We start from the raw sequence: 14,178 nt of genomic DNA, 5'->3' as shown, positions 1-14,178 counted from the left end.
GGAGCAAAGTTCATCAGTGTGTGCAATACAGTGCATTTTTGTTAATCCCAGTAAATCTAAGGGAAGTTTAGCCCTACAGTTATGACAAATTCTTTAGAACTTTTTCTAACCTGCATGTTTGACAAATTACCACCTGAAGTAACTTTAAAATAGGCTATGTTTGCAGAATTTTGTTTGCACAGCTTACATATAGAACATCTTAAAAAAAAAAAAAGACAAAACCAAAGGGAGAATTGAGAAACAAACTGCCCTTTACATGCTTGTCTTCCTGTCTTTTAGCAGCACGCATCATCGTAAGTGAAAATGAACTCACTTTTTTGTCAGCCCAAATTTGAGAAACTTTCAATTTAAAATTCCCCAAGGCTTCCTCTAGGGCTTCATAAGATAGTAACATGTAGGGAGTGAGGAGGGGGAGAAACAGAGGAAAAAGGAAATGGTATAAATCTGGAAAAGCTTTTCTTAACTGCTCAGATCAGCATTTCCGATATAAGAGACAAAATACGAAAATAAGTCAGTGGACCAAAAAAACCTCCATTTATTTTTAATGGATCTCTCTGAAATTGAGTAACATCTGTCTAAAGATCATATGAGTTTCTTCACGTAAACATAGAAATCCCTTGCAGTGTGAGATTGCTTCATTCCCCTTACTCAGCACCTCCACAAAATGTATATTAATTTGTGTATGTTGATTTAAAGTAATATAAAATCTGATTTGTTGAGATGAACCATTCTCTCCTTTGCTTTTTCTGATTTTCTTTCTATAAAAAAATTAGGAGTGTTAATGAGCTTAAGATGCTGGTAGCAATCACCTATATTTATGTGCTGCTCTGTTTGCAGTATAGGAAAACCTCTTTCAACACTTACTTTGGATTGCATGGTTGCAGTAGACATGTTCAGCCTTATTTTTTAACAATCTTCCTCTCCGGTTCTTGGCTTTGCTGTACTAAGGTATATGATCCATTTCAGAGCTGTGGCTGTGTTTGGTTCTGCAACCTTACCTGGTCTTTTCCATGTATGTGACTGGTGGGAAGGTGGTTTCTGCTGTCCCTGTTATATCTGTTGTCTGCTCTGTTCATGAATATTTAATGGCTGCATACGTCAGGGAATTTAGAGAGGGATGTTTGTTATGTTACCTGCTCATAATTTGCACGCAGGAAGCATGACGCTGAAAAACAGATTAATGCCCATGTACAAGACGTACTTCTAATACTGTGTATTAGAACATTATTATTCTAATAATAATAGAAAATAATATTTTTCTCTTATTTTTGGAAATACAATCTCTTATTTGGAAAACTTGTTGGAAGTTTTCCGTTATGTTTCTTTCTGGGTGCTTCTAATTGGGCTAAAACCATCTTTAATGGCTCTTTGATACTGTCTTCCAAAAGAGAATTAAGTAACAAAGTTGCATAGGTTTGAACTACAATTAGTTAGCTTCCTCTCTATCTGTTTCTTGTATTCTCACTTTCCCGGAGACAAAGTTACCAAACCCCTCTGACTGGGGCCACAATCGATATGCCAACACTTGCTGTCTTGAAACTTACTGCACAGCTCTTGTGACTGCGTGCAGTGCCAATTCCTTTTCGTAAAATCAACTGTGTCCCCAGTGTGTGGGCCAGGGGTGGGGAAGAGAGGGGCTTTGAGCTAGAGCAGTTGTTCTGAGTCCATCTAGTAGCCTGCTGTTGCTGAGAGGGAAGTCACTCTTCCCCTCTGACTCTTGCTGTCCTTACTTTACTCCTAGTCACTGAATCCTGCCTCTGCTGATGTGAGCTTGCACTGTCACATCCCTGCGTGAACTGACCACAGAAAACTGTCTATTTTCATGGCTGTTGAACTTGTTCTTTGATTAGATGTGTAGCTAAATAGGCTTCTGGAGGGGTGTGACAGATGATAAAACCGGTGCAAGAGGTGGCACAAATATGTACTGAGAAGGGAATCCCCCTTTTCAGCAGCAGTGCTGGTGCTTTGTTGCTGCCGTTTCTAGTCCTCAGATGAGTAAGCCAGTAGTGTTCATGTCTGTTGTCCGCAGCCATGTACTCCCAGCCTTGCATTTCCCACTCTGCTGTTTCAGCACATGATCTGTTTTACCAAGCAGTGAAATAGATCACAAAACTAACTCGGAGTGGAGGGGCGAGGGTTTGGTTTCATCTTGATCAGCATCTTAATGAGTACAGCCAGCCAGCTAGGCCAACGAGAAGGGGCTCTGTGGGGACAGGAGTGAACATGTGAAGTGGTTGTTGCTTAAGCCAGCGTTACTGATAAAGAATTGCCAGCTGAGTAAGAGCCTGGTTTTGAGATCATTATCCAGTGCGACCCAAGCTTTGACCTGTGCCTTTTAGCCCTGCTGAGTGTCAGTGAAAGGCTATTGTCAGCTCTTTCTGCTCTCACCTTTTATATAGAAGAGCAGATGTTCAGTCAGAGAGTATGGACTTTATTTTTGCCAGCTCTGGACCATGAGTCACACTGGTAACAGCTGAAAGACCTACTTAGATGCTAGAGTTGACTGTTTGTATTTCTTAGGTGGTTCTGGCACGTATGTACAGTAAGGCTATTTTTCTCCCTTGTCAGCAGGTTCCAAATTCTAAGTGCTAGCCATCTGCATCTTGCCCAGTGAATCTACTTCCAGAAATAGAAAGGACCCAGAATGCATGATCCATAATAAACTACTGCTGTGGATGTTTTCTAGTATTCTGTGGTACACGTAGGAATGTATATATCCAATGTATGGCACAATATACAAGTTGTCTGCTTCTGTCATGTACCTTGATGCTTAGAACTTCAAGCACTGGGATTTTAGAATATTGGGCGGCTCTGTGAAGTAGAAGTAGCACGCAGTTAATTTTGGTGCGTTAGGAACTGGGGCAGAACAGTGCCAAAGATTTAGTTGCTGTTTACATTTTACTTAAGTGAACTGCTAGAATTGTCAGGAGGGCACATCCTGTGATCCTATGACGGTGAGAGGTATACCTCTTAATGTTTCTAAAATTGTTCCTTGTTTCCTGTAGTATGCAGAATAATGCTCCGCGTACTATAGGAAACAATTGTACATAACAGTAACAATGGTTGCAATGAATATAGAAGAGTCAGAATAAAAACTAAGTAGCAAAAATGGTTTCGTCTATAAGCAGTATATTTCATTTTTTGATGCAGATAATTATAATAAAAAAGGAAATATAGTAACTAATGCAAGTGAAGAAAATGTAAGTTTCTGTTATTTTTCTGTGTAGAGTTGGGCATCTTCAAAGTGCTTTCCATTCTTTAAACTGCAGTATTATTTCAGTGCCCCCACTTTTGAGTCAATATATTTTTCTGTATCAAAAGGACATTGATACACTTGTGGTAAATTCCAGGTTTTACATACAAGTGTGTTCATGTGTGTGAGTAACCACACTAACACCTTGAAAGTCTTCAGGATAAAATTCAGAGCCATTTTGCATAGGAAAGGAAGAAAAGATTGGAAGAGATGCAAGTCCAAAGATATCAGTCCAGTCTCATTTAGTCTTGAGTATTTCTCTGCCAAATTTCATTTTACCCATGCTTCAGAATAGAGAAAGGAGTAGCTTGAAAACAGCTTGACGGTCAGACTTAGTAGAATATTCCTGTACTTTCTTCATTATAAAAGCTAAGGTCAAAAGGTTCAAAGAAGGAAAAACTCATTTCTGGTTCCAGCTGAGTGTAAAGGCAAGCATTGATATGAGCTATTCTGATTTCAACCCTTTCAGGATTTGGATGTTTTGATAATCACACAAAGATCCTGTATGTTGTCACTGCATGTGAGTGACATGGAAAGATGTGTTTCCTTTTTCAAAGAGAAGTATTTGGTGAACGTCCTTTGTTATTTGCCTTTTCTCATGGATGGTTACAAGATTTAAAAGGAGTTTTTCTTTATAGACATAGCAACTTCTTAATTTTAATTTTGTTTTCAGAACCTTGTGTTCAGTAGCCACTGTAAAGCAGTTACTGGCTATTCAGATCACGTCATACATCGAAGGAGATCAGCTACCTCATGTGTACGGTGCTGCCAGGTGACTGAGCTGCCGTCCTTCCTGTGCATAGCCAGCCCACGGGTAAGTCCCAGTTAAGTTGTAAATTATGTGTTTTCTATTGTGTTTTAAATCTTGTTAGAATTGTGTCTTAAGAGCAGGATGATCTATTAGTTTCATTTGCTTGGGTGAAACTGTTGTGAGGATATCCTTTCGCTACTGTATTCAATAGTGGTTTTTTTCACAGGGGAAGTGACTGTAATGTGTACTGAAGGGAAAAGGAAGGTTGTAAGATGCACCCAACAGGAGTTATTCTGAGATACATAGATATCACTTTCTCTCCTAATAATAAAAACAGTAAAATTACAGAAGAGATTGTCAAGTAGATTATTCCCCAGTAATCTAAGGGGGAGATGTAGGTATGATATGAACAGAACACGTTGATTGTTGGGTGATGTCTGATGACAAGAGGGCTGAGGAGTAATGCTGTTTGAAAAACACGTCGTTTTCTCTCATTGCAGCAGCTTATACTCCAAAAACAAAACACTGAATTGCAATATATAAGGATTACTCGAGTTGGCATTTTCTAAGTCTTTTGGGATATTAAGTGGTACTGCTTGGGATTGTGGGATTGTCCATCAACTATTAACTGAATTTTGAAATTACTTTAGCTGAAGTTTTGTGGGCTGACACGAGAGTCTATGGCTGTTAATTTCGTTCCATGTTGTTGGATCTTGACAAAGCTGGACAGAATGTACTTGTGTTAGCAGGCTATCCAGGTGCTATATTGTTTAGTTACTGTTGATGTATTTGCTGTAGACTTGATCAAATGGGACTGTGCAATTGTAGGCATCTGGAGAAGGGAGGATGGCAAGTAAGACTCCGCTTGTCACCTATATGCTGCTCCTTGAGCTGAATTCATCAGTGCCTGCAGCTCTAGGGGCCAGGAATCCAACTCAATTATCAAAGTCACGTATCACCTCCCAGTCACGACATATTACCCGATTCAAGAAAAAGCAGTTATTCTGAGAGTAAATTCTGAAAACCACTTCTTCAGATTCGTTTGATTTGATGCTCTTTGTACTTAAATTTGCATTGCAGATGAATATTGAGTACTTCCTATACATTAGGAAGGGAGGAAAGGGGCTCAGAACGCTACTTAGGAAGGGGAAGGGAAGGACGAAAAGAGATCATATCTGACATACATTCTAGTGAATACAAGCTGCTTGCTTTGGTTTGGCTGGTGTGTAAAAGCGATGAAGTGGAGGCATGGCTTTTTGTTTCTAAGAATACAAAGACTTAATTTTACGGTTGTTAAGAAACTTTTGGCAGGAGTGTAGAAGACTTGAAACAGCAGAAAAAGCACATATGTTCTCAGAAACGATAGCCTTCTGTTGTTTGACCTGTGATGAATTTGGGGAAGTTAATGGAGCGAATGATAGAAATAGGAGTGTATGTTTATGTAGCAGCTTGAGAGGGAGGAGGGTAGTTGGTGAGGAGGGGCTTCAGTGTTATAGTCTTGTTTTTATGCAGGCAGTTTTCCTGAGTACAGGCAGGCCTCAATCACAAACAAAAGTAACTTGAAGGATGGATCTTGTGGTTTTGTATTCAATAAGAAGCTGGTTAATTCAGTTTAGAGTAATATTGTTTGTTTTAGTTCAGCAGTTCCGTAGATCCCAGTATGTCAGAGGTGTTGTGGTGAGAAGAGGTTTTGGGCATCTTGCAGTATCTGAAAGGTTAACTTTGCATGGAGATAAATGCAGGAAGCATTTTAAAATTACCCTAACTAAATGAAGTTATTGAATTTAAAGTGGCAATGCAGTCATGTATCCCTATCGCTGTATTTTTAAAATTGATTTCTGAACCACGACTGTCATGTTCAGTCAGTTTGACAAGAACGTGTTGACATAGGAGGGTTTAGTACTAAGGACTACCCTACCTTTACCTACAAGTAAAACTAACCTGGAAAAAAAACTTGAAATATGCCATGACAAAAAGAAGAAAGGGGGAGCATGAACAAGCTTGCATGGAAGATTTTTTTGATCTGTTTCTGAAATGTGTCATTTTTTCTTGTAAGGACATGTAAAAGATGCAGAGCTCTACCCTAGAAGTGTGTGTATGCATTTAAAAAAGTGTGGAGCGAATGGTAAAGATAGCCTTATGTCCTCAGATGTCAGTCAGTGTTACACAGGCATACTTCCTACATGAAAAATTTGTTCTTGTTAACAGAAATTGCAGAGGCACATGCAGAGTTTGTCTCAAGATTGTCTCCTACTAGCTTTTCTTCTGAAATGTAGCTTGTAGGATTTTATGATGAGACTTTATTTTTCTTTTAAAAATCCTAGTGTACGCATCTCCATATTGATTTCAATAGACAAGCCACGTTTCTGTGTCAGAAGTTAGTCTGCTTTATTTTATGTGTGGTGGCTGCTGGTCCTAGGTGTCCTGGAAATAAATATGGCAGGTTGTCTGTGCCTGAGCAAGTATTTGTTCCACTCTGTCCAGTGTAGAAATATCAACTGAAATGTGATGGTTAATAGTGTCCTTTAAAAGAAACAACCTAAATCTGTACCATTGTTGCGGTGCACATCAGTGTTCAGACAAGATTTAGTTGTGAGAGGTTTTGCCCTCTCCCACAAAAGGCAGTCCTGTGCTTTGACTGCAGATGGCACTCCAAGATAGCATCAACTCTAACAGTATCTAGGAAGCAGTGGGAATGTATACAAAGTCTTTCTTAACACGGTCCCTCTCAATTCCCAGTGTTTCATGTGACTGTGTGCATAGAACTATGTCGTGGTTTAACCCCAGCCAGCAACTAAGCACCACACAGCTGCTCATTCCATCCCCATCCCCAGTAGAGAACTGGAAGGGTAGAAGTGAGAAAACTACTGGGTCAAGATAAAGACAGTTTAATAGATAAAGCAAAAGCTGTGTGCGCAAGCAAAGCAAAACAAGGAATTCCTTCGCTACTTCCCATGGGCCGGCAGGTATTCAGCCGTCTCCAGGAAAGCAGGGCTCCATCATGTGTAATAGTTACTTGGGAAGACAAACACTGTCACTCTAAATGACCCCCCCTTCCTTCCTCTTTCCCCAACTTTGTATGGTGAGCGTGACGTCATATGGCATGGGATATCCCTTTAGTCAGTCAGGGTCAGCTGTCCCAGCTGTGTCCCCTCCCAGCTTCTTGTGCACCCCCAGCCTACTTGCTGGTGGGTGGTGTGAGAAGCAGAAGAGGCCTTGGCTCTGTGTAAGCACATCTCAGCAGTAACAAAAACATCCCTGTGTTATCAACACTGTTTTCAGCACAAATCTAAAACATGGCCCCAAACTAGCTACCATGAAGAAAATTAATTCCACACCAGCCAAAACCAGCACAACCTATAAGCTAATCTAGTTTAAAAATAGCTCTTGGCATCTTGCAAAACAGTAGCTTTACCATTATTGCTAAGACTTTGTATGCTTTGTTGATATTATTGTGATATGTACTACAATTGTGCTTACGAACCTATTTAAACAATTGATTTGCCCTTGCAAAAATAAGTCTATGTTCGTGAGATTAATGTCTTTCTCCAGGAAGGGCTCTTGTAAAACAGTGGACCACAGCCTTCCACCAAGAAGGTCTTGCTTTTGATACCTTTGACTTTAAGTTAGCTGGTAAATGTTCAGAAAGGAGCAGTCAGCATCTAAGATATCAGGCAGTCTGTCCTGAGGTATGGGTTGCACCCTTCATCTTACGGTTCTAAAGTACGATATTTTAAACTGTTGACGTTTAAACTATTTTATTGTTTATCCTTTAGTTAAGCCCTTAAAATATTTTCATTTGCATGGTATAATGTTATATATGTTATTCTCAATATGTAGTAGTTAACTATGTCACGCTAGAGTGAGGTGTAACAAAAAATTCATCCTTCTTCAAGTACATAATGGCTTTTCGGCTGCAATGCAAAGACAGTTCTTTCACTTCATTTAATGTTTCAGTTGCCCCATTAGCAAACCAGTCCCCACCCTTTCTTGATTCTCCAGAAACTCAGCTACTGACTGTTCCCTGGCAAACTCTGCAGACTGCCGTACTGTTTTTTTTTCCTATGCAGCTTTGTCTCCTTTTTTAAAATGTGAAAACTTTCACAAGTTTGATTTCCTTTGTGTTCCTTTTCATTTTTAATGTTATTTTTCATAGTTCCATAGGTAACGTGTTCATTTTGCACAGTGTTAGGATTCATGACAATGTTTTTAACTTACATGAGTCTACAAGAATGATCTTTTTTAGGTTGTACTTTGAAATAAAAGCAGCACTGACTGCTAAAGTAGTGATTTATTTGCTTCTTATATTGGTGAAAAAAGCAACAGAGCATTGCAAATTTATAACTTTTCTCTGGCTTAAGATCATGCTGTAAGGTTAATTGTCTAATATTAATTTTTAGTTTCATTTTTAAGGGAGTTTACAATATGTTAGTAAGTCTCTTGATAGTATGTGAAAGTTTCTACTAGCTTTCTTTTGTAAATTAGGTTATGAATGGCTTTTGTAAATACTTAGTTCAGAACATGGGCCCAAGACAGGCTTATATTCATAAAAGATAGGAGGAAGAAATTAGTGGTCTGCATTTTTATTGGAAAGATTCTTGTACTAGATAGTGAATTGTTATGTGTTTGTATTTGAGTGAAAGTGTTCTAATTGTTGTATTTGCTTTGAATCATGCTTTTTAACTCCTGGTGAAGTATCGTAAGAAAAACCTATCAGAGTAGACTGTTCTCTTATGTACCATGGCTCAGTTATGCTTTTGAGTTTTATTACTTCAATGTCTTGAAATTGTCTCTTACCCTGGTAAGCAAGAGGTAAGAGAAAGCCATAGACTGTATGAAGGACAGCCTTGTCTGCTGGAACGGACTCTTTACTCGAGGAACTTACAGCCACCAGCAAACAGCTGTTTGACTAACGTGGACCTTCCACGTTCTGTCCAAATTTGGGCGGATGGGGCAGAGCAGGGGGAGTTAAAGTGATGGAGCTGTTCCAGAATAGCTCACATGGCATGAAATCAAGAGTTCCTGTGTTTGCAGCACTGAACTGTCCAGTTGGATTGTATGTTCTGAAGCAGGTAGTAGGGCAAGGGATTCAAAGAATGACCAGAAGAGAAAGATCACCCTGTGCTCACTTGCACTGTTTCTGTGGCCCACTTCTGTTCCAATCAGCTGTCAAGCCCAAGAAATGTCCTGTTCCAAAACAGGGCTGTTTTCCTGTTCATTTTTTTCCTTTCTAATTTACTTGTCTTCCGAATTTTAAATTACCACATGAATTTGTGTTAAGGATGATGTGTAGATCTCATCATCTCTTCTAGGTAAATACTTGATTGTGAAGAGCAAAAATAAAAAAAATCTAGGCAAAGTGAAAGGTGCAGCAAGGATACCAATTCTGTTACTCTTAGCTTTGCTGTCAGTTGTGTAGCAGCTGGCACAAGGTGTAGTTTATCAAAAGGCAAGTAGCCCTTGCCTAGTCATTCATAGGACTTTTTTTGTGGTGTAAGGAGATGTTGCATCATTGCTTATTTTAAACCCAGCCCAAGATTATTTTCGTGTCAGTAATGATTTGACTTTTAAAACTTGATCCTGTGGGAAGGAACTTGAACTGGGGATTTGGGGAGGAGGGTAAATCTGAACAAGAATGTTGATTATTCTTTTATTTGTAGGTAACAGCTGTGCCACTAGAGTTCTACTGCAATGACCGAAGTGCAGAATATGAGCGCAGGGCGCTGAAGGAAGGAGGAAGTCTTGAAGCAAAGCAGTGTGTTCTCAATGGAGCTCCTGAGCTAGCAGCTGACTGGCTGAAGCAATGCTCCCAGTTCTTCCCAGAGTATCCAGGAGGGCTGTTAGGGATCAGGCCTCAGAATGGCTGGTCTTTTATCAGGATACCAGGTAAGTTTGGACGTTGTCATGGAACAGAAATGAGATAAATAAAGACATCTGCTCTTCGGTGGTAATTGTGCTTGTTTATGGGCTTTTTGAGGGAGTGGAGGTGGTTGTGTGTTTGGTTTTCCTCCTGAGTGAAAGTTAACTCTCATATCTTAAAACACACTGTGATTTCACATGCTCAATCTGGAGTAAAGTTGTCAATGGATACTGAACAAGTCTAATACAAACTTTCTAATGCTTACAAATCTCTCTTAGTGTGTCTGTGCTCCAAATGACTGTAAAGAGATGGATTTGCTTACTGAAGCACAGTCTACTCTCACAACTAAATACTATTTTGAGGTTGGAGATAGGAAGATTGCAGGAAAAGTAACAGTCGTATCTTGCCTCCTAGTGTGTTGGAAGACCTTCATTGACCTAAGAGATCTTTTGTTGGTCTTTCTGGTGAAAGGATAAACATTACTTGTAGAGATCTACCATGAGAAGGATGGGTTTGGGGACCAAGTTCAGAGGAAATTGGCCTGGAAAACAAGGCATGAGAGATTTACTGAGTTTTTCAGTTGGAATAAAGAAGACTTATTCATATTTCCTGGTAAAGTGGTAAAAAGGTACCAGTGTACTAGTAAATCATAGAATGGTTAGGGCTGGAAGGGACCTTCAAAGGTCATCTAGTCCAACCCCCCTGCAAGGAACAGGGATATCTCCAGCTAGATCAGGTTGCTCAGGGCCTCGTCCAACCTGGCCTTGAACGTCTCCAGGGATGGAGCATCCACCACCTCTCTGGGCAACCTGTTCCAGTGTTCTACCACTCTCATGGTAAAAAATTTTTTCCTAATATCCAACCTGAACCTACCTCCCTCTATTTTAAAACCGTTACCCCTTGTCCTATCATAACTGGCCCTCCTGAACAGCCTCTCCCCATCTTTCCTGTAGGCCCCCTTGAGGTACTGGAAGACCGCTATAAGGTCACCCCGGAGCCTCCTCTTCTCCAGGCTGAACAGCCCCAACTCTTTCAGCCTGTCCTCATAGGAAAGGTGCTCCAGCCCTCTTATCATCTTCGTGGCCCTCCTCTGGACCCTCTCCAACTGGTCCATGTCCTTCTTATGTTGGGGACTCCAGAACTGGACGCAGTACTCCAAGTGAGGTCTCACGAGGGCAGAGTAGAGGGGGAGAATCACCTCCCTCGACCTGCTGGCCACGCTCCTCTTGATGCAGCCCAGGACGCGGTTGGCCTTCTGGGCCGCAAGAGCACATTGCCGGCTCATATTGAGCTTCTCGTCCACCAGTACTCCCAAGTCCTTCTCCTCAGGGCTGCTGTCGATCCATTCACCACCCAGTCTGTATTTATGCCTGGGATTGCCACGACCCAGATGTAGGACCTTGCATTTGGCCTGGTTAAACTTCATGAGGTTGGTACGGGCCCACCTCTCCAGCCTGTCGAGGTCCCTCTGGATGGCATCCCTCCCTTCCAGCGTGTCGACGGCACCACACAGCTTGGTGTCATCGGCGAACTTGCTGAGGGTGCACTCCATGCCACTGTCCACGTCACCGACAAAGATGTTGAAGAGGGCCGGGCCCAACACGGACCCCTGAGGGACGCCACTCGTGACCGGTCTCCACTTGGACATTGAGCCGTTGACCACTACTCTCTGAGTGCGGCCATTGAGCCAATTCCTTATCCACCGAGTGGTCCATCCATCAAACCCAAAGTAAATGTACTTAAGTTTTTTCCTAGAATTAGACTACAGTAATCTGAGATTTGCTAGAATTTGATTGCCAATACTGCAGTGACTTTCATGGGCCGCACACACTCTAGCTGTCAGAAGATGGTCCTGAACAAGAGTTCTGCAGCAAGTACTAGAGATCTGAGAGATAGCCAAGAGGAAAAACAGCTTACACTGCCAGATGCTAAGTTATTCCCAGACCCTTTTGGGTCAAGGATGTTTGGCAGAGGAATTTAGTACAGTAAAAGGAAAATGACCTTTTGCTTGCTACAGTCCGATTTAAGAAGGTACCTCATAAATACTTGGAGTCATTTGAAGCACATGCATATTTGTGTCTATGTAATGGAGAAATCGTTTTTCTTGACCTTGCACTAGATTAATGTTCAATGACAGTTGATGATTTTATACTTTTTTCAGGAATTCACTGAATCGTTTATCATTTGGAAACAGAAAATGAATCGCTGTAGTGGAAAGGAGGGAAGTAGTAAAGGGATAAATTAAGGTAGAAGGCATGGATAGAGAATTGAAGAAAAGTAGCCGATGCAGAATAAAGAGGGGCGTTCTCTTGAAAAGACTGCCATTTTAAGCTGGTGACTTTGTCATCAGCAAAAATTTGTAGAGGGATAAAGATGGGGTACAAGAAGCTTGCAGGAATGGGTGAATAGGTGCAAGGATAGGCAAATTGTTGTCAAAGCACAGAACAGAATTTGGTTGAGGTGTTTGGGATGAGAGTGTTATGTAGAGCTGACTTAATTTAGGAGGTGTTGGAGCTAAAAGTTGACTGAAAAAAAAGTAGTTTCATACAGGTGTGTTTTAATTAGCTGGAAAATAGTATTCAAACCTAAACTTATTCTAAGAGGAGAGGGCACATACAACAACAGGACAGCTGTGTTTATACATGCAGGAGCAGGCACAGTGCATTACAGAAAGTGACTGATGTGCTGAAGGAGCCATTTACAAGGCTGAAGTCTAGCAAGTGTCGAATGAAACAGTAGGTGTGAAGGCCTGCAGTAAAGAGATGACAAGAAGCAAAGGGGATACCTTTCTCTCCTAACCCTGATCTATCCTGTCCCAGACTTGGCGTTCCCAGTACCCTGGCAGCAGGCTCAGCTGCGATCACTGTGGGAATCTCTTGAGGCTTTTCCTGTTCTTTGAAAGAAAAATGGTCCTGGATTAAATGGCAGGAAGTGTCTGAGTCCTTTTAGCATCGATAAAAAGCACCGGCCTCACTGGCTGTTTACTGTGAGAGCCAGCTAGCTCCTCACTGACCCCATTGTGCCGTGCAGACTGTCGGGAGGGGAACCAGGGGTGTCAACTGGAACCCAGACTTTATCTCTCTTTCCTCTGCTTTTTGCATGGCCAGAAGCACTTTGTCTCATTCTCCAGAGAGCAGTGAGCCCAGCTACAGTCATTGACCAGAGCTCCTGACTGGGGTTATTTTGAGTCATAATCATTTGTAACTCTTCTTCCCAGGCCGTAGGACCCCACTGTATCCCCTTGTAGATAATTTATGTCCATATCCTTGCGTGGCTGGGAGTAGGGAGGGTTTTTTTTCAGACTGAAAGCTCTACAATACTATTTTACAGCTACTTTCTTTTTATTCTGGTTCTCTTTTTTTCTCTGTTGTTCATTTCATGCAGCGCTGAAGAAGAATCCAAAAATTGCATCCTAGGGAGCATTCTTTGACATGCAGTCCAGGACTTCAGTCTCTTGACTGGCTTAAAATTTTAACATTTCCTTTGATGCTATTAGAAAAAAAATAATCCAAAGACATTGCCATTGGAAAATTTCGCTGATCATTAAAAACATAAAATGTTGAATTGCAAATTTTGGAAATCCTATTTAAGTAAGAAGGAAACCACCTTTTTCTTTCCTCAAGGTAGAAGAGAATGAGAAATAGGAGAGAAACTAGAGGTGCAAGATGCTTTTTTTTTCTTTTTCTCCTCTTTTGAATAATTGGTGTTTTCTGAAGATAGCATGAATAAAGTAGTACATTTTTTCTTAACACTTTCCAGAATTTGTCCTTTGAAGCACTAGGTGGCAGGCTTGCTTAAAGTTGCAAAACTATTTGATTTTGGAGAACACAATGATATCACAATAACACGCTTAAAGATGCCAGGTTAAAGTCAAATGGTTTTCTCTTCCAGAGATGATAAATCTTTGTTAATTCTGTTTTCCTTTTCTAAAAAAACCCAGTGCAGTCTGCTCTGATGGTGAGATATTGGACAAATTATGAACTGCTAAAAAGTTGATAACTTTTCAGACTGCAATACCATCTGCAAATAAGTTCTTTACTTGTAATTTGCATTTTATTGCTATTTAAAAATAGTAACTTACACAATGGAGACCTAAGGAGCCAGCAGCAAAGGACACGCATCATTTCCAGTTAGCAAAACTTAATTCTACCTATTCATGCCTGTGTGAGAAAAAACAGTAGCAGTTGGCTTTTGGAAACTTGCTAATGTGTTAATCTGAGTCAGTCGAGGTTGACTTTTGAACAGACCTTGTTTGTTCTCTCAATTTCCTTCCAATCATATGGCTTTTGATTACTAATCGTAGTAGTTGGTCAT

General features: G+C 40.7%; 1 protein-coding gene across 5 annotated transcripts in view; it reads left to right on the top strand.

Annotated features, from left to right (window-relative positions):
• The window catches only part of INO80 (INO80 complex ATPase subunit), a 74,242-nt gene that overhangs the window by 37,000 nt on the left and 23,064 nt on the right, over nt 1-14,178 (top strand). For all 5 annotated transcript variants that reach the window (XM_086614177.1, XM_086614175.1, XM_086614178.1 and 2 more), the window contains 2 exons: nt 3,927-4,067; nt 9,665-9,890. In XM_086614177.1, the coding sequence (XP_086470303.1) occupies nt 3,927-4,067; nt 9,665-9,890 (367 nt within the window). The remainder of the gene's footprint in view (nt 1-3,926; nt 4,068-9,664; nt 9,891-14,178) is intronic.

This window comes from Tauraco erythrolophus, chromosome 6 (assembly GCF_009769465.1).
Source record: "Tauraco erythrolophus isolate bTauEry1 chromosome 6, bTauEry1.pri, whole genome shotgun sequence".
Taxonomy (NCBI): domain Eukaryota; kingdom Metazoa; phylum Chordata; class Aves; order Musophagiformes; family Musophagidae; genus Tauraco; species Tauraco erythrolophus.
The sequence above is the reverse complement of the archived record's forward strand: the minus strand, read 5'-3'. Positions and strand labels throughout refer to the sequence as shown.